At 41.2% G+C, this 20,774-nt stretch overlaps 1 protein-coding gene across 5 annotated transcripts in view; it reads left to right on the top strand.

The window, feature by feature from the left end:
* The window catches only part of LOC138740600 (mitogen-activated protein kinase kinase kinase kinase 4), a 270,004-nt gene that overhangs the window by 238,924 nt on the left and 10,306 nt on the right, over positions 1-20,774 (top strand). For all 5 annotated transcript variants that reach the window (XM_069893467.1, XM_069893469.1, XM_069893466.1 and 2 more), the window contains 2 exons: positions 7,077-7,226; positions 12,827-12,986. In XM_069893467.1, coding sequence (XP_069749568.1) covers positions 7,077-7,226; positions 12,827-12,986 — 310 coding nt within the window. The remainder of the gene's footprint in view (positions 1-7,076; positions 7,227-12,826; positions 12,987-20,774) is intronic.

The raw sequence follows: 20,774 nt of genomic DNA, 5'->3' as shown, positions 1-20,774 counted from the left end.
ATGCTAATATCGACCCTGCCTCCGCCACTTTGTCTGGAAGCTTGTTCCGCACACCCACCACTCTCTGAGGAAAGAAGTCCCTCCTCATGTTTCCTCTAAAATTTTGCCCCCTAACTCTCAACTCGTCATCTCATTTGTATTTCCCCCTTAAAGGAAAAAAGCCTCTCTCTCCAGGTCAACTCATCCAACGATGAATCTCTCACAGCCCACGCTAATGGCTCATTTCCATAAGGAAGAGAGCCCCAGAGCAAAGAGTTCCTTTGCTATACCCCTAATAATTTTAAATACCTCAATCAAATCCCCTCTCAACCTTCTACGTTCCAAAGAATAAAGATCTAACTCATTTAACCTTTCCCTATAACTTAGACCCTGTAACCCTGGCAACATTCTAGTAAATCTTCTCTGCAATCTCTCTAACTTGTTGATATCTTTCCTGTACTTTGGTGACCAAAACTGTACACAATACTCCAAGTTTAGCCTCACCATTGTCAGCCTGTTTCAGGCACCCACCACTCTCTCTGCTAAGATGCTTGCCCTGCGCATGTCCTTTAAATTCCTCACCTTAAACGTATGTTCATAAGACCAGAAGATATAGGAGCCAAACTAAGCCATTTGGCCCATTGAGTCCACTCTGCCATTCCATCATGAGCTGATTCATTCTCCCATTCATTTATCCCCAAAACCATGGATACCCTGATTATTAAGATGTCTATAAATCTCTGCCTTAAATACTCCCAACAGCCACCCATGATAGCAAATTCTACTCCCTAGCTAAAGAACCATGGAAACAACTTTGCCACATCTACTCAATCCAAGCCTTTTAACATTAAAAATGCTTCTATGAAGTTCCCACCTCATTCTTCTGAAATCCCAGGAGTACCGTCCAAGTCCCATCAGATGTTCCTCATATTCCTTCATTCCAGGAATCATTCTTGTGAATCTTCTCTGTACTCTCTCCAATGCCAGCATATCTTTTCTGAAATAAGGAGTCCAAAACTGTACCATTTACTCCAAGTGAAGCCTCACCAGTGCCTGCTCTTGCATTCTCTTAAGTCCTGAACATTTTACATGAGGAAAATCAGTCTGACTGTCAGCCCTAGCCATTCTCAACCTTTTATCAGCTATGGCACCCCTAGGACTGTGCTCAATATTTATAGGCCCCCTTCCCTGTGAAGCAGTCAAGTTTTGGTTTCTTCTGTACTTTTCTCCTACCAACCACATAAATAGCATTAAAAATATTTCTGTTATGTGAGGCAAGAAGAAAACAAGGCTTTTACTTAAATGTGCTGTAGCCACCCCCTCCCCCGCCCCCTCACCAGAGGGCCAGCGTTGAAAAAAGCTGGCTCTCAATTTTTTATTAACCTATCCGGTTTCCTGATAGAAATCATATTGATAACCTTTGGAGTTTAGGAGAACAAGGGATGATCTCAGTGAAAGTTCACAAGGGGGCATGGCAGGGAAAATGTTGAGATGCTTCCACCAGTAGGGAAAATTCCACAGGATGTTGTAAGAGGTAGGCTCATGAAATTGAGGTGCGTTGGAATTTCTTGCAGAGGTTGGTGAATATCTGGAAGGATGGAGAGGTTAGATCACTGGAGGTCAGCTTTTGAAAGGTTGCAGTTTGAGAGTCGAAGCCTCAATAAAGGAATTCGCTGAGGGGCTGTCATCTTCAAATGGAGAATACTCCAGGAGATCAGTGGAAGGAACAGAGCTGCAAAAACTTCTGCAACTGTATAAAAAGGGTGGTGCAATTAATGTAGCCATTAGCAAGACGCAATTACAGGACCCAGGTTCGAATGTATCGCCATCTGAAGGGAGTTTGTATGTTCTCCAGTGTCTTTGTGGGTTCCCTCCAGGTGCTCCAGTTTCCTCCCACTCTCTAAAAACATACAAAAGTTTGTAAGTTGATTGGTGGATTTTGGCAGCATGGGTCATGGGCCAGAAGTGACTGTTTTACCTTGCTGTATGTCTAAATTCAAAAGATAGCTAAGATAGATATCCTCACAGTGTAATATTGGATATGGCAGCAAAGTGCAGATTTAGAATTATTACAGCACAGCAACAGGCTTTTGGACCCTGATGAGATTACAGAGTACTCGTTCACTCTGATTCAACTTTATACCCCCACATTTCCATTAACTCCCTCCTGATTCCACCTCTCAGCTGCACACACCAAGGGCAATTTACACTGGTGTTAAACTACCAATCAGCCACACCTCTGGGTTGTATGAGGAAACTAGAGGACCCGGAGGAAACCCACACAGAGTACATGCAAACTGCACGCAGACAGCACCAGGAGACAGGGTTGAACTCGTGTTGCTGGACCTATGGGGCAGTGGCTCTACCAGATATGTCGCTCTGCTGCCCATTTTACATAATCTTAAGTCTGTGGAGGTTTGACAATGAACAAATATGAGAAAAAGTACATTCTGATTTTTATTTTGGAATTCTGCATGCAAGTTCAGAACATAAGTTTCCCTCAAGGTGAATTCATGATTTTTTGGGAAAAGATATGGGAAACCATTACCTCCAAGCACCAGGATTGTAATCCCCAAATGAAGGTGGATGTTACAAACTTAGTGACTCACTATTTTGAAAAATAACCTGTTAGAACTGTATAGTTTGGAGTTCACTGTTCTAGGAGTTTGATTGTATATCTCTAATTTACAATTATCCTGAGTTTAATACCACCTTACACATGGAGCCTTCAGACTGCCGGATCCAAGCTATCTCTGAGATGAGTCAAGGATTGATAAGATGTTCTTTAAACAACTTAGAAAACTTCCTTGTGCTATTGAGTGAACATGGTCTTTTTGCCTGAAAGCGATAGGGGATGAAGGGTGTCCTGATGGAAGTGTACAAGATGCTAAGAGGCATTGATCATGTGGATGGCCCACAGAGTTTTTCTCAGGGCTAAACTAGCTAATCTGAACTGGCATAGTTTTAAGGCGCTTCGGATTACATTTAGGGAAGATGTAAGAGTGGTGGGTGTATGGCATGAGTTTCCAACCACAGTGAAGGAGGCAGGTACAATTGCATCCTTTAAGAGACTGTTAAATAAGTAATGGAACAGAGAAAAATGGGGGGTTATTCAGCAGGAAAATTCTGGGCAGTTATTAGAGTAGGTTATTAGGTCAGCACCACATTGTGGGCCCAAGGACCTGAACAGTGCTGCAGATTTCTTTGTTCAATGTTCTAGTTACAGAAAACAACAAAATTGCTCAACCAATGTCTAAGCAGAGTTAGCTGGAAGAGAATAACCTGTAAAATAAAGGTTCTGCAGCAGCCTATTTTCAAGCATTGATATTTGATCAGAAATAATTGAGAGAAAAAAATGAGAGGTTCAGAATAAATCTAAATGCAAAAAATGTCTTCACTCTCTTTACTTATTTGGAGACACCAAATAACATGATGAAGGATTCCGGCCTGAATCGTCGACCATTCTTTTTCTCCCACTGATGCTCCTTGACCTGCTGAGTTCCTCCAGCTGATTGTATTTAATTATTTAGAGGTTGTATGAAATGTTTAACCACCATGTGATTTAGGTTTTGTTTGCTCATTTGACTCAGTTTTAGCACTTTTTTGCAAAAGTTGCTGTTTAAGGTTTCCATCCAAAAGTTGTACCTCAGCCTCGAGCAGTAATCAGGGTGCTACACTCTCAACGGCACTGTTTTCCGATGAAACATAAGAACAGATCGCATGGAACTTGATCCTTGCCAGAAGTGGAGGGCCGATTGAATTGGCCCTCTGCATGTGACAGCTGTGCTGTGATCGCCAAATAGACCTTGGGCAGCACCTCGTTGAGGCCCCTCCCCGAGACACTGATGTACATTAACAGCTCACTGGCAGTCAAAGGCTTTTGAACAATATTCAAATTTTCTAAGAGTTGCATTTAAAAACTACTCAAATAGATTTGAATAATTTAAAAAGTAAAATATATTAAAATTAAATTTATATGCATTTCATTAAATAACTAACAAATTATGTAGCAAAGATACAGCAAAGTAGGTTTAGTCATTAAAGCACAGACCTGCACTGAGCTTCCAGCAGATCCATATACCTCCCCTCTTTGGTTCAACATGTACCTCCAATCTCTTCAGCACTCTGCATCTGGGTCGAAGGTGAGTCCAAGGGTAGAGTTGCCAGTGGGATATGCTGGCACTGGACTTGCGATGAATCTCGGACTCTGCAGTTGACCACTCAGCAGTCCAGGACACCCCATGACACAAGAACCCAGGAGCAAGTGATTCCCTTCGTATTGGCACGAGTAGATTGATTAAACTGAGGGTCTTTGTGAATAGTTTTAATGTGTTCCTGAAATTCTATTCTCCCTGCACTACTGGAATGTCTGTGTGGTGCCCTGTTTGCCAGAATCAGACACACACAACATGCTTTAATCCACAAAGACTTCCACAGAGCCAGCCTGGCTGTGGCTGCAGCAACTCTGAGTGAGGCCTCGGGAGGCCGGCACAGTCTTATATCCCGGAGGTTGATTGACACCCGACTGAGTGGGGCGTGATCCACTCAGGCCGACTGACTGGCAGCCGCCCAGGTGTTGTCCTGTCTCCTTACATTCCTGCAGGTACAGAGGTTGCCCCCTGCAGTAGGCCGGTGGTGTACCACCACAGTCTGTCTGGTCATTGTCACGCTGGTGTTGCTGGGAGCTTGCTGTGATCACACTCACTAATGCATTTTTTATATTGCAACACTAAGGACTTGTCAGATTTCAGATTTATTGTCAGATTACATACATGATATCACATACAACCCTGAGATCCTTCTTCCTGTGGGCCAGACAGAATTACCACTTGCTGATAGTGCAAAAAATAAATGGTACGCATATAAAGAAATGTACACAGGTAACGAGAATAAACGAACTGTGCAACACAGAGATTATTTTTTTTTAATGAAATGCACAAGTTAGAGTCCTTAAATGAGTCCCTGATTGAGTTTGATGTTGAGGAGTCTGATGGTGGAGGGGGAGCAGCTGTTCCTGAATTGGTTGTTGCAAGTCTTATGGCACCCATACCTCTTTCCTGATGGCAGCAGCGAGAACCGAGCATATGCTGGATGGCATGGATCCATGATCATTGCTGCAGCTTTCCTACGGTAACGTTCCCTGCAGATGTTCTCAGTAGAGGGGAGGGTTTTGCCTGTGATGCCCTGGTTTGTGTCCACTGCCTTTTGGAGGGCATTATACTCAGGAGTGTTAGTGTCTCCATACCAGGCCATGTTGCAGTGAGTCGGTACACTTTCCACCACATCTGTAGAAATTTGCTGGAGGTAGTTTCTTGTCAGTGAAATGCTTTAAGTTTCAAAATAATTGCAAATTCTTTCCTTACAATTATTTCATGGGAAAATGTCCCAAAAAGGAGATATTTGTAGACATTGCCCTGTCAGTAGCAAAAAAAAATGTATTGCAATCACCTGGAAGTCACACTTCCCCCTGCTCATCACTCGACGGTCCACAGAGATGCACCACTGTGTGCCCATGGAGAAAATAACATATAATTTAAGAGATAAATATGACTCTTTTGCCAAAATATGGCCACCTTATCTAGAGCACTTTGGTGCCCAGTTATAATAAAAGCTCACAGATCTAAAAATCTGATAAAACATGTGAAGACAACAGCCATGAAGTACCTCAAAGAATGGAAGTAGATGCTGATTTTTTTTTTTAACTTTACTACGTTCTGTCTCTACATTTTTTTTTGCTACTGACAGGGCAATATCTACAAATTTAATTTTGAATTTTGTTAATTTTCTGCCCACATCTACCAGGTTTCCAAAAAAAATACAACTCTGGATCCAGCTCCCGTAATCCTATTTAATATATTAGATAATTCAAGCCAAAAGGGTCTCACCTTCGCGCAGGTCCACGTGGAGTCTATAAAAGTATCAATTTAGTTGTTTTGTTTTCTTGATGTGAAGGGGAGGAGGGGAATTACAAGTAAATTGATCTTGTATCTGAACCTCAGAACCGAATTGTTCTGAAAGAATGTGTAAATTGAGTAAAAATGTCTGTGTTTTCAAGTACAATATTGAAAAACGGTAAAATAAAATTTTCAAGCAAATAGAGAAAATGCTGGAAAATCTTGGTAGAGCAGGCACAATTTTAAGTATTATCAAATTAATGACATCAGAGATGGCAAAATCTCACATTTTGGCCATGGCTCTGTGATAGATTTAAATTTAGATTATGAGAGGCATTGATGGAATGGACAACCAGCCCCTTTTTGCCCAAGGACACAATGGCCAAGACCAGAGGACTTTAAGGAGACTGGAGGAAAGTTTAGGGGAGATGTCAGATTTGATTTTACACAGAGAGTGATGTGTGCCTGGAATACATTAGCGGTGTAGTAGTGGAGTCTGGTACAATAGGGGCCTACAGAAGTCTCTTAGATGGGTATGTGGATGAGGATTATGGGTGTAAGGTTGGGAATGTGAGATTGATCTGGAGTAGGTCCACATAAATATGCACAACATCATGGGCCATAGGGCCTATATTTTGCTGCATTATTCTGTGTCCTAAATCATGGAATTTTTTTCTCACTTGCTGATTGTTGTGGAAAGTTGAGATTATAGAGGATGGAGGTGACAAGTTACCAATGGTATTGTGTTAAAAATTGCCATGACATGGTGGTCTCAGAATGAAGTGACGTGGAGGGTCGCGGGATGAGGTAACATGGAGGATTGTGGAATGAAGTGGTGTTTTCAGAAGGATTGGGGATTATACTGGAATTTGCAACCTGACATTGCCGACAATACTGAAGAAGGTTTGAGCCAGCCCTGTCACTGGCTGTAATAATGAAAGATCACTGCCAACCTGAAAGGACCTCAGAAAGAGACAGAAACACTTTTAAATAAAGATGAGCTGAAAGTGTTCACCTTTAATGATAATCCTAGATATCTATTCTCGTCTCAGACATTTCAACTCCTACCAAAGTACAGAGTTTCCTTGATCTTCTCATTTAGTTGTATTGATGTTAAAGTAAGTATACTCCACAAGATAAGTTGGAGACTAGTTGGCCTGAGGTGCTGTATGACTTTGACTTGTGTCCTTTCTTCTCTTGCAGTCCTTTTCGTCTCTCCCGCATAAACCACTGGCAGTGGACCTCACTGTTGAGGAAGGTCAAAGGCTAAAGGCAATCTATGGATCCTCATCAGGGTTCCATGCCATTGATGTGGACTCAGGAACAGTTTATGATATCTACCTACCAACTCATGTAAGAGTTTCTGATCTTTTAGATACCAGGTCCTGCAAGGGACTTGGTTTTTGAGTGATGATGTTGGAACAAGCAGGCGGTTCTGTTAGAAGCATTATATTTGTGCTTGTACACCAAATCCACAGCTCAGGCCATGGCTCCCAGGAGAGCTGGGGGCCTGACGACTTCCAGAGGAATTTGACTTAGCCCACACATGCAGAAGCACATGCACATGTGCGCACACACACACACAAACACACCCATTCACACTGCACGTACACCCACTCACACTACACATACACCCACACACTCACTCACATGCTCACACACATTCACCCATGCACTCACCCATGCACACAGACACACACTCAGTGAGATAGTATGGAAAACAAGCTGCTAATCTATTCTTCTGTATATATGATCTCATGAAAGTCATTTTATTGTAACTATGATCATTGTAAATATCAGTATGTCAATTATCATTTGGGAGCTATTCTTTGGCTTGGCTTCGCGGACGAAGATTTATGGAGGGGGTAAAAGTCCACGTCAGCTGCAGGCTCGTTTGTGGCTGACAAGTCCGATGCGGGACAGGCAGACACGGTTGCAGCGGCTGCAAGGGAAAATTGGTTGGTTGGGGTTGGGTATTGGGTTTTTCCTCCTTTGCCTTGTATTTTAGGTATTTACACATCAGTGTTTAATACAGTTACTTTTTTTTAAACACCTTTTATTTAACCTTAAGTCTTACTGCATATCTAAGTTTCATCATTTTCAGAGAGCACGGGATAAAAACAAAAACCCCTAGAAACATTCAGGCAATATCTGTAGAAAGAGATTGAAGGTAATCACCATTCGGGGAGATGCATATGCAATAAATGAGAGGATATTAAGAAGAAGGGAACAAGAGGGAGATTTGGAAATGTGGATCTAGGGATCCATGGAGAATGCAATCCTGACATTCATTTCAAGAGGAATAGAGTATAAGAGCAAGGATGTGATGTTGAGGCTTTATAAGGCACAGGTGAGATCTTACTTTGAGTAAAATTTTGGGCTCCTCAATTAAGAAAGATGTGCTGGCATTGGAGAAGGTTCATAAGAGATTCACAAGAATTTACTGGAATGCTTGATGGCAAGAAGAATGCTTGATGGCTCTTGGCCTGTACTGATTGGAATTTAGGGGGGCAGGGGGGAAATCCCATTGAAACATTTTGAATGTTTAAAGGCGTGGACAGAGTAGATATGGAAGGTTGTTTCCCAAGGTGGAAAAGTCCGGGACAAGAGGGCACAACTTTAGGATTGTAGGGCAACCGCTCAGAACAGAGATGCGAAAGAATTTCTTCTGTCATTAAGGGCAGAACGGTTTTGCGTAGCAGTTGGCACAGTGCCTTTACAGTTCCTGCGATCCACTGGACCTGGGTTTGAATCTCCCGCTGTCTGTAATCAGTTTGTACGTTCTCCTCGTGTCTGTCTGGGTTTTCTCTGGGGGCTCTGGTTTCCTCCCACCCTTCAAAAACGTAGCAGAAGATTTTCCATCATTTGAGAATCTATAACGAGGGGTCAGAAATTAAAAATAAGAAAATGCCCCTTTCAGGCACAGATAAGGCCATTTTTTTTTCTCCCATTGGATCATATATCTTTGAAACTCTCTTCCTTTAATGGCAATGGAAGCAAAGTCACTCAAGGCAAAGGTGGAGAGGTTGCTAAGTAAGTGGCAGAAGGGTTATTGAGGATATGTGGGAGTGTGGAGCTGAGATCAACTACAATATGTTCTTGTTGAATGGTGGAGCAGGCTTGATGAATTCCTACTCGTAATTTGTACGTTTCTATTTGTTTTCATGTTGAAATGGTAAACTGCAGAACATCATTGGTTTTCACTACAGTGAAGTAAATCATTACTTTCAAATCCTCTTTCCTGGAACAAATGATGCTATTTATACTTAACAAATTCTAATATTCTATGAATACATAACAAAGCCCATAAAAGGAGCTTCACAACTTTTATTGCTTTAAGATTTCTTACCACTGCTCACTGTGGGAGGTGAAAATTCGACACATTCCCTGCATGCTGTGTAATTAAGTTTAAAGTCTTGTCTTTAACACATCTGTGCTCTGTTAACAGAACTACATGTGGTAACCACTGTTGTATTCTTTGTACAGTCTGTATGTACAAAGTGCCCATGTACATCTTCTGCTTGCACATTGTAATTATCTCATCTTCTTGTCGTTCTCCATGGACTCAAACACCGCGTAGGTTCACGAACTCATCATTTAATGGGATTACATATAGCTCATCTATGTTTTTATTCTTCCACTTCGAAAATCATCAATACTCTTGCACTCTTAATAATTGCTTCATCAAAATATAAAAGGCTCGTTAATCAACTTTAACTTCACCAGCATTTCAGGGCAATAGTTTCTGGTTTCTGCCATTTATTCTGTATAAAACATGTCATCTCTCCTGGGTCTATTTTAATCTGAGATTTATGAGCAAATATCTAGATGGATTCTGGAACTGCAGTTCAACTCTGATTGTCCTGAATGGTCAGGACCAGGCCAATGTCAGATAAATCTTTTTTTTTCAGATAACTGGTCATTTTTTTTTTAAACAGCCCAGTAGCAACAGTAAATCATGTATCAATGTTTAAACAACAACAAACAAGGGAAAGCTTTTTAAACATTAAAATAATGTTCAATTCTCACCAAAAAAATGCTGGTCACGCCACTGCCGATCATCGAGACTTCCCAACTGCCATCATCAGTCCCAGACATGTCCCCACTGCTGGCACTGATTCCTAGGGAGGCTTCCCAGGCCAGTGGAACATTTACTGAGGAGTCAGCGCCTCCTGTCTCCTTGGTCACCGGAGCTCCCGACGCCCAGGTTCTGACTCCAAATTCTCCCGAGGCATACCGCACACCTAGGAGTCTGGTGTGTGTATGCGGTAGGAAGCCTCTCCGGGGATCAGAAGCAGTGATGGGGACATGCTGAGGATTGGTGGAGGGAGTCTCGGTCATTGGCGGTGGAGTTGTGGACATGTCAGGAATCGACGGTGGTGGTTGGGAAGTCTTGGTGATCAGTGGCAGAATGGTAGACGTGTCGGGGATCGGTGGTGGTGGTTAGGAGGACTTGGTGATCAGCGGTGGAGTTGTGGCCAGCATTTCTTTGGTGAGAATTAAACATTTTAATGCTTAAAAGCCTTCCCTTGTTGTTTGTTGTTGTTTAAACATTGATCCAGTGATTTGATGTGGCTTCTGGGCTGTTTTTAAGAAATGACCAGTTATCCAAAAAAAAAACGCTTATCCCACATAGTCCCGGTCCCAACCATTTCAGATAATAGGAGTTGTCCTCAATCACATGAGATTTCTCTTCCTGCAGTTCTAGTGTCCCTTCAAAGAAAGATTCATCAAACTCATTGGCTGTGTCTTAGCTTAATAAACATTCGCATTATTAAATGAGACATTGAACTGAGCTTTTAGCTGGTTTCTTAATCACACACAAAAGATTCGCCCCTCCGTACCCTAAAAGTGATGGGAAGGTCTCAGTGATGTCCCAGAACCAGATCATCTGGTCACTGTCACTCTTGTGCAGGCACATGGACCATGGCACCTCCTACATCATACATTGATTTAATTTCAAAATTACCTGATGTCTTTTTGGGCTTGAATATGTCAAATGAATTCAACATCTTTGCATGGAATGAATTTATTAATCCCAATCTTAAAACCTCCAGTTGACCCAGAATCCAGTGTTTGAGGGAAGGAAGTTTAACTTTTGTTCCTTTGACAATACTGCTTCCTGATTTTACACTGAATGATCAGGCTCTAATGCTAAAAAAAACTCTGTCCCATTAGGGCATTAAGTTAAATTACTGGACTGGTAATCTAGAGACCTGGACTAGCAATCTAAAGATAACTAGTCATCTAGAGAAGTAATTTTGGGGACCAGCACGCAGGAATGCTGGAATCTGAAGCTAAACACATTCTGCTGGATGAACTCAGTGGGTTGAACAGCATCGGTGGGAGAAAAAAAGATGGTCAATGTTCTCATCAACCTGGGGATATGGAGAAAAGAAACTTGTTTAAAGAGGACAGTGTGGGAGGGGTCAGACAGGGACCCCATGTGGGATTGGTGAGTGAGGGAGAGGTCAAGTATAGCAACCTGAGGTAGTAGATTGGCAGGTGCCAGACAAATGCAGAGAGAGGCAAGAAAAGCAAAGGGGTCATTTGGAGGAAGATGAGTCACACATGGTGGAGTGGGTGTTTAGAAAACACAGGTTGTCAGTGCAGGAAATTGATAAGGGGATAAAGAGGGCCCAGATATTGGTAAATTACAAAAGTCTGCAGATGTCATGATTGAGGTAAAAACACAAGGCTGGAGAAACTCAGCCAGTCAAGCAGTGTCCTTTATATAGCAAAGATAGAAATATATAACCAACATTTCTGGCTTGAGCCCTTCATCAAGGTATCTTGATGACAATGTCAATGAGTTTATTGTCATACACATTATATAATGTACATATGCACCAAAATTCTTACTTGCTACAGCTGAACAGATACTTTACAAAAAAAAACTATTACAGTAAATTAAATTAAAAAGAGACAATAAATACTAAAAAAAGATAATAAATATTCAATCATCTATTACAAAAATAACTTCAAGACAGGAAATTTAAATTCATTAATTTACCATGCCCTACAGTGATCTTTGATAATAGACAGCAATTAGAAGTGTCAAAAAAAAACTATTAGAGAAATTGAATTAAAAAGAGACAATAAATACTAAAAAATGATAATAACTATTCAATCATCTAGTGCAAAAATGACTTCAAGACAGGAAATTTAAATTCATTAATTTACCATGCCCTCCAGTTACCTTTGATAATAGACAGCAATTAGAAGTGTGTCAGATGGGGATATTAATATTGTCCAATATGATATAAATTAAATAATCAGGAGTGGAGGAAAAATTTCACATTGCTGCTCGTCCTAGGAATGAAATGGTTAAGCTCCTCCAACTGCAGCATAGAACTCTGAGGCAGAATGATTTGTTTGATCTGCCCTTGTTATTTCCCCCCTCCCAGCTTTCATGGGCTCCAAAAATAATGCACCCCCTTGATGCCTTGATGCTACGTGGCATGCTGCTGGTGTGGACTCCTCCAGTGGCAGGCTATCTGGCTTTGGATATCACCTGATGGCAAGGCAGCCTTTATTAAGCTGGCTTGCTGTCAAGTCTCGCAGTCCTGTTTGCAAGCCCGGCGATTGAAATTTGAGAACTGTCCTTGCTGCCTTCATCACACATACCTCATGAGAATAACAAGGCAGCGGATGAAAATTGCCCTACGACTCTGGATGCCTGTCCTGATGGTGAGGATAGTGGCTGCTGAGAAATGGGATTCCACCACCTGCTTAAACACACACAGCCTGGCAAGTAGAGAGAGAAAAAAAACAATTCAATCTCTTTCCCGCTCTGTTCGATGACAAGACTTGTTTTAAAAAAGATTCTAAGTAATGAATATTATTGTAACGTTCTTGTGCATGAAATGTTGTGTTACTCCCTCTGTGGCCAATGTGTTTGCAATTGCCATGCAGTTCATTTTCTGGGAAAATAGTAATGTTTCACAATTCAGATTCAGGGCAGTATCCAGCCACATGCCATCATCATCCTTCCCAACACAAATGGAATGGAGCTGCTGATTTGCTACGAGGATGAAGGGATCTACATTAACACCTATGGATGGATCACAAAGGAGACAGTCATGCAATGGGGAGAGATGCCCACCTCAATTGGTAAGTCTGCCCGTAGTCCTTGGTTTATTTATGTTGCCTGTCTTGAACTCTGTACTATTTCTACCAGGTAACTGAAATGAATTGTTGTCACGTGAAGCAGGATGCAGAAAAGCTTTGTTTTGCATGCTATCCATCAAGTCACCCCATACTTAAGTGCAGCAGATAGTGTAATATCAAAACAAAGTGCAGAATATCGCGATACAGTAATCAAGATTGCAGGGTAGAGTGCTCCAAAATTCAGGATGTAAAGAAAACTACAGGACGCAGGGAAAACTACAGGATGCAGGGACAACTACAAAAAGGATGTGGATGCTACAGAGAGGAGCAGAAGAGATTGACAAGGATGTTGTCTGGATTGGAGAGCTTGCCTTGTGAAGATAGGATGAGTGATCTTGATATTTTCTTCTTGGAATGACGGAGGATGAGGAGTGACCTGATAGAGGTATAAGATGAGAGGCATTGATTGTGTGGATGGCCAGAGGCTTTTTCCCCAGGGCTGAAATGGCTAACACAAGGGTGCATGGAATCTGCTGCTGGGACCGATGGTGGAGGCAGGTACAATAGGATCTTTTAAGAAACTATTGGATAGATACATGAAACTGAAAAATGGAGGGTTAAGCAGTAGGGAAATTCTAAACAGTTCTTAAAGTAGGTTAATAGGGCAGCACAACACTATTGGCTGAAGGGCCTGGCCTGAGTTGGAGATTTTTGTGTGATTAAAACATTTCAGGGCATCATCTTTTAGCAATGAGAGATCTATCGAAGGTCTTCTAAAAGCAGGAAAGAAACAATCCTTCAATCTGGAGATTTGTGTTTTCAAGTTTGCGTATCTTCTTGACAAAAGGGGTGTTGGGGGGAGATAGAAGAGAGGGGGCTGAGATAGGAGAGGGGGGGCCAGGCAACTTTCCCAATCTGTTGTTCTAAAAGATGGGAATGCAACTTGTACCTATCGCCCCACAAACCAGAATTTACCTGCAGCAGTAAAGGTTGTATTTCTTTTGATTGAATCCCGATCATTTGGAGCTTTGACCATGACCATGGAGGCAGAAATAGGCCATTCAGCCCATCAAGTCTGCCCAACCAGCCAATCATGAGCTGATCCATTTTCCCATTCAGTCCCTCTGCCCGGCCTTCTCCCCATAACCTTTGTTTCCATAGCCAATCAAAAACCTATCAACCTCTGCTTTAAATACACCCAATGATCTGGCCTCCACAACCGCCTACTCCAACAAACTCCACAGATTCACCACCCTCTGGCTAAAGAAATCTCTCCGCATCTCTGTTCGAAGCGACATCCTTCAATCCTGAAATTGCACCCTCTTGTCCAAGATGCTCCCACCATGGGAAACAACCTTTCTACATCTACGCTATCCATGCCTTTAGTCATTCCTAAATTCCGCTGAGTACAGGTCAAGAGCTGTCAAACGTCCCTTGTATTGATAACCCTTTCATTCCTGGAATCATCCTTGTGAACCTCCTCTGAACCCTTTTTAATGTCAGCACATCTTAGTTGTATTCGTTTAGTGGATTTCTGATTTATTGTCAGGGAACATACATGATATCACTTACAACCCTGAAATTCTTTTTCTTGCAGACAAGGGAAAATTACCACTTGTTGGGGGTGCAAAAAAATAACTGTACTCAATGTATACATGCAAACAAATAAACAAATGTAAACAACTGACTGTGCAATACAGAGAAGTTAAAAAAAAACAAGCAAGAAAGTGCAAAAGAGTTTGTTGTTGAGGAGTCTGATGGTGGAGGGGGAGCAGCTGTTCCTGAACCTGGTGGTGTGAGTCTTGTGGCATCTATACCTTTTCCCTGATGGTGGCAGTGAGAACAGAGCATGTGCTGGGTGCTGTGGATCCTTGGTGATTGCTGCTGCTGTCTGACGACTCCACGTTCTCGTTGGTGGGGAAGGTTTTGCCTGTGGTATCCTGGGCCATGTTCACTACCTTTTGCAGGACTTTGCACTCGGGAGGTGGGGGGGGGGGGGTATTGGTATTGGCATCCTCGTAATCCTTCAAGTGAAATATAACCCAGGAGCGAAGGAGTATGCTCATGACTTTGAGGTGTGACAGGGACACTCACTGTCCAGGAACAAGTGCTTCTGATTGTGTTCAGGTCGACAATAATCCCTCTTTATTAAAGCTGGGTTGAGGTTGATCATGAACAAACAGAGAGATAAATAAAGATGTTTTTTTAGAGAGGAAAGGCCAGGGTATCAAGCAATGTTTGAGTTTTAGCCAGAAGTAATATAACCTCAAAATTCACTCCTGAGAAATGGTGTGCTCATGTGAAACTTACTGAAAGCTCCTTCCTTAAATTCACCTGCCCCCTATTTCCCATACTTCCTTAAAACCCATTAATGGCCCATTTCCTGCATTGCTATTAAACTCAGCAGGGCCCCTTTTCTCATGCTCCCTACTGATTTCATTGAAAATAAAATTTCAGTATCCGAAAACAAACTGCATGAAATAGTGTTTTGGAAGAATAGGGAAAACATCCAATTGTCAAGAAGCTCTGAGTCAAGAAGGGTGCTAGTGTGCTGGATTAACAGTGTGTTGCTGTGAAGTATGAGATCAGTCATGATTGATCTCTTTCCAAATAAAAGTTAAGGTGATGCCTCAGTCAAAAAAAGCAGAAAACGTTGTCAACCCCAAAAATTCAGGCAATGTCCACGATTATCACATCTTTGCAGCTCACTTGATGAAAGAGGTGAGCTTTTGAAGTGGCATTTTTCAGGAAGAAAGACAGGTAGAGATGCTCAATGAAGGAATTCTAGAGCCCAGCTCCTGGGCTGCGAGAAAGTCCGGCCCAGGTGGAGTTACCATTTTGCTTTTACAATTCCCCAAAAGTGTTGGAGAAACTCAGCATCCATAGAAATGAAGGGGAACCGGCATTTCGGCCCTGTGCCCTTCGTCATGAAACGTGCGTTACCCTTCACTTCCTGTGGATCCTGCGTGACCTCCTGAATTTCTCCAGCACGTTTTTGTATTGCACTTGACCCCAGTATCTGCAGATTTTCCTGTTTAACTCCTATCCCCTTTATTGTCTCATTATAACGTCACTCTCATTTCACTGCCCACTGTTCATCATTGGGTAAACGTCAAATTTTTGTCACGTGATACTACATTTAGAATGTAACATACATGAAATTCTTTAACTTTTGTCTACCGTAAGGCAGACAGAGAGTCACCACTTTGTTTAGTGCCCCTCACAGAAGCCTACAGCACCTGGTGTTCCTAGGCGGACTTTCCTCCAAGGCCTGAGCCTGTTTAGCTTCCAAGATCAGAAAATCTCAGGCATATTAAAGCTATTAGGCTCCTGAGAGGCAGCAGATCTACTGGCAGCACTGACGCAGGCAGATCCACTGCCTCTCAGTGATAGAAACCCATGTTTAGTCCTGGCCTCGGGTGGAGTTTGCATGTTCGCCTTGTGACTGCTTGCTCCAGTTTCCTCCCACACCCTGAAGATATGCATCTTTAAGTTAATTGGCTGTTCTAAATTGCCCCTGGTGAGTAAGTGAGTGGTAGAATGTGGAAAATGCTGAAGGCTAGTGCTGATTGAATGGGATGAAGGGCCCTATTAGGAGTCTCTTCATCATGCCCTACATGAATCCTAACAACCTGATGCAGCAGAATCTCTTCAAGCTCCACAACTTTACTTCAAATTTTAAGGCTCAAAAAAGAACCAATTAATCTATAGTGTGTCTCCCAGTTCTCGGAAATAGCAATCCAAGCTTCACCAAATCTTTTCCTATAGCGTGGCATTTGAAAAAAATTTCAGGTGTTTATCACATTCTCGTTTTAAAGAATCTCCCTCCACTCTCATTTTGAGCTGAGCATATCAAGTTGCAGTGTGATTCATTGGTGCTTACATTAAGCAGTAATCTCATCCACTAACAATAGCAGCTGACAAAACATCACCAGCAAGTGAAGTTTGAATACAGGTAGTTCATGAGTTACATAAGGGTTCTGTTGCTGAGAACTATCTATAAGCCGATTTCTCCGTAAGCCAGATATATCCATTTTCTGTGCTAGCCCATATTGAATCACTCCACATATTCTTGCCATAATTCTTTAATTTCATCCTTACATAAATGTTACGAGCCCAAAGGACCCCAAAACCCAGCAGCAATAGACATTCACCAAGACAAGTAGTTACTTAAACAAAAGTTGTTTTTAATTATCTTTAAACATGAAAACAGAATCAAACTTTAACTTATCTCTATTAACTTAACCCCCTTCTAAATCTAAGCGCATGTGTATGTGATGTGTGTGTAAATGTAAGAAAAGTTCCTTGGTTCACAGTTCAATCTCACTTCTCATTCTTCTAAGTTCTCTGGTTGCAGGCAATTCTTATACTGTGCACAGAATTTAACATGTATAAAGTTCACCAGGCTTTGGTGCTCAAAAGGTAAATGTTTACCGCTCAGGAAGGTTCTCGTAGGGTTTGCAGAGATTTGTTGTTGCAGGATTTCCACAACTGAGGTGCCACCATTAGTCACCTCAATGTCTTGCTGATGAAACTTGCCCCTTCAGGGTTCTCCAGATGATAACCTCTTTCTTTCAGACTATAACAGAGTTCCTTTCTGTTCCACTTATTCCAAGAGAAACATCAGACAGATAACACTTCTAGTCATCTGCTGCTCTGGTGTTTGTTTCAGTTCCAACCAGCTTCTGCTTGTTTCAGCAGTCTCTCTCTCTCTCTCTCTCTCTCTCTCTCTCTCTCTCTCTCTCTCTCTCTCTTACTCTCTCTCTCTCTCTCTCTCTCTCTCTCTCTCTCTCTCTCTCTCTCCAACTGCCAGAAAGCCCATGTGACTCTCATTTGCAAAACCCCTGACCTTCTCCAACAAACAATAGGAGTTAGTCTTCTTGGTCAAGCTGCTGTTTTTAGGTAAACAAAACCCAGGGGTGACCTTTGAGTGAGCACTTTGCAGAACGATCAGGTCTAGTAAAAATGTTCAACACAGCCAACCTGACTCCAGTCCAAGACAATGGTCTATTCATTTCTTGACATAATTTTTTATTAGCACCTACTTGTGAACTGTGCATAGCATACTCCATAGTTTCTGTAAAGTTAACTGAATATGAATTCTTCGTATTTCAAATAAGATCTGTTTTAAAGTGTATGTATATAACCTACTCTAATTTTACTAATGTATCTCCCAAATATTCCATTACAGTACTTACAATTAAATTGATGGAACATACTGTATGTAGATATTAATAAATACCATGAAACATTTTATTATTGTTATTATTAGCTTGAAGAAAGCTTTTACAATGTATGGAAAAATTTGTGTGGTCAGATTTCCATAAGCTAGACCATTCATAAACTTGAGGAGTCACTGTATCCTTGAAGGATATTTTTCAAATTGAAACTTTCAAAATTGGAAAGTTTGGTTTGTGATCAGTTTTCACAGTGCCAGCAGTTGGTTCACTCAATTGGATAGAACTCTTCTGGAAAATAACATTTTAATTACAGAGTGGTAATAATTGGAGATGTGTCATGAGATGACCATGACAGACAGCTCTGGTCTCCAACACTGAAGGATTTGGTGAGTCTTTTTTGAGTCTGTTGCCCACTACTTGTTAGAGATTAATTGTTCTGATTAGACCACTTCTCCATCAGTGATCATAACATGACCACCAGAATGGGAGAAGGTGAACAAAATGTACCTCAGTAATTTCTCATCTAGTAATGTATGGCTACCTGTGCAAGTGAAACTCTGGGCAATTGAATTTGACAGAAAAGATCAAGCCCAGTCTTGTTAATTGGCAGAAGGGTTGAACGATCACCTTCTGCTCCCATGTTGAAAGGCCAGACTGAATCCTGAAGATTGGGGATTGCAAGCAACTGTAGGTGTTTGAACAAACAATAAGAAGGTTAGGAAAAAGTATTAAAAGTTGAACTTCTGTTTAATCCAATGTTGTTTTTATTAGGAGAAATTAAGACAATTGTTTTAAGATTAAGATTGACTATGTATCAAATTGAATTTTTACATTTAACTTTGACTGTATCTAAGAAACGTTTGGCTATTACTTGGAAACCTGACTTAGTTTTAGGAATGGAAAGATGGCACACTGAAATGAAATCTTGTATTCCTCTTGAAAAAATAACATAATTTGAGGGATAAATATCATTTTTTTATAAAAGTATGGAGTCCATTCTTAAAAATTTGAACTCTCAATCTATTCTGGTGTGGAGTCTTGGTTTTCACAGCTGAATAGTTGAATATTTGTATAATTCATGATTTCCTTTCTTCTTTCTTTTAGTGGGTAGATATAGGGGGAGGAGGGTGGGTATTAGTGGGGACGGAGAGGGAGGTTGGAGGGGGTTTGTTATTATCTATATATTTTCTGTATATGAATTTATTATCATCAATGTTATTATGGTTTTAAAAATGTTAAATAATACATTTTAAAAAATCAATAAGTTGGAGGGAATCAGTGGGTCAGGCATGGAGATCAAAGGACAGTCAAAGTTTTGGGTCAGGACCCATTTTTGAGACATTGCCCATTTCTCTCCAGGAATACCAGAAATGTTCAGCTTGTTTCCATTATTGCATTCACATCAACAATTGTTTTTATTTTTAAGTGGTGGAGTTCAGAAGCTGTGAATGAGGAAACAGCTAAGACTGTTGCATTGTCCAGATGTCAACTGAGCTAATTTTATAGATCAGAGATCCAGATTCCCGCTGATGGTCCAGCAACTTATTACTATATTACTATATGCCCATTGTTGAAGGCTACAATAATTCCCCTCAGCACTGGCCTAAATATTTGCTCTTTTAAATCTCTCTCCATACTTACAGCTTCAGCTTCCAGCACACCCCCTTCATTTGATGAGTTACCAGGAATTCTGACAGTTGTGTTTCCAATCTCAACTGTTTAAAGCAACCTGAAATTCAAAATGATCACACATGTAGGTTAGGAAAAAGTAAAATACATTCTATCTGATCCAAAAATTGAATTGATGCTCAAATTTCAATGTTGTACACCAGTGCCTGCTGCCTCGTTTAGTTATTCACTGGTTCTGCTCCAGTAATCCCAGTATTTGGGAATTTTTCAAAAGGAGGAACAGAACTCTAGTCCTATTTGCAAAGGAGCTGTTTTAATGAGTTGGCTCCTGAGATAGAGATCATCAATAGCAAGAAAGAGAACAACTGGATTTTTGTTTGAAGCGAGATGGGGACTGACAGATCTGGGACACAACACAGAATGCTGAAAATATCATTTCATATTCAATTTATGCACAAATCCTCCTAACGTATTCATCGGTCACAGATCTAAATGCACAAAATGTGAGCTACAGCAAAATAAAAATGTGCAGTGAAACCGGGGGGGGGGGGGGGGTCTACATTCTTCCCTGGTTTAATCCATCAAGCCAGTGTTCTTTATTCAATATAATGATCACTTCACTTATTTTTTGTTTTGAAATTCATTCTGCCAAATAACTCATTGTTGTTGTCTCTCTTTAATTTGATGGACTACAAACCATTAAATGTTGGCACATCTGGTCAGTTAAGCTGTGTCGAATGGGAAACTGTAATCGGTAAATATCATGGCCTCAGTGTAAGATAATTTACATACTAATACAGCTCAATTGGTCCACAAAACCCAGGGAGTTAACTGCCCCTGGGTAAAAGCACACTTCTGCACTAATTTCACAGACATAAGAATATTTTTTTTATATAGAACTGTTACAGGCCCTTCTGGCCCATGAACCTGTTCTGTTCAATTAACCTACAACCCTGTACATTTTTGGTAGGGGGGGTGGGGG

Source organism: Narcine bancroftii, chromosome 8 (genome assembly GCF_036971445.1).
Source record: "Narcine bancroftii isolate sNarBan1 chromosome 8, sNarBan1.hap1, whole genome shotgun sequence".
NCBI lineage: Eukaryota > Metazoa > Chordata > Chondrichthyes > Torpediniformes > Narcinidae > Narcine > Narcine bancroftii.
Note: the sequence above shows the minus strand (reverse complement) of the source record. Positions and strands in the feature narration are given on the sequence as shown.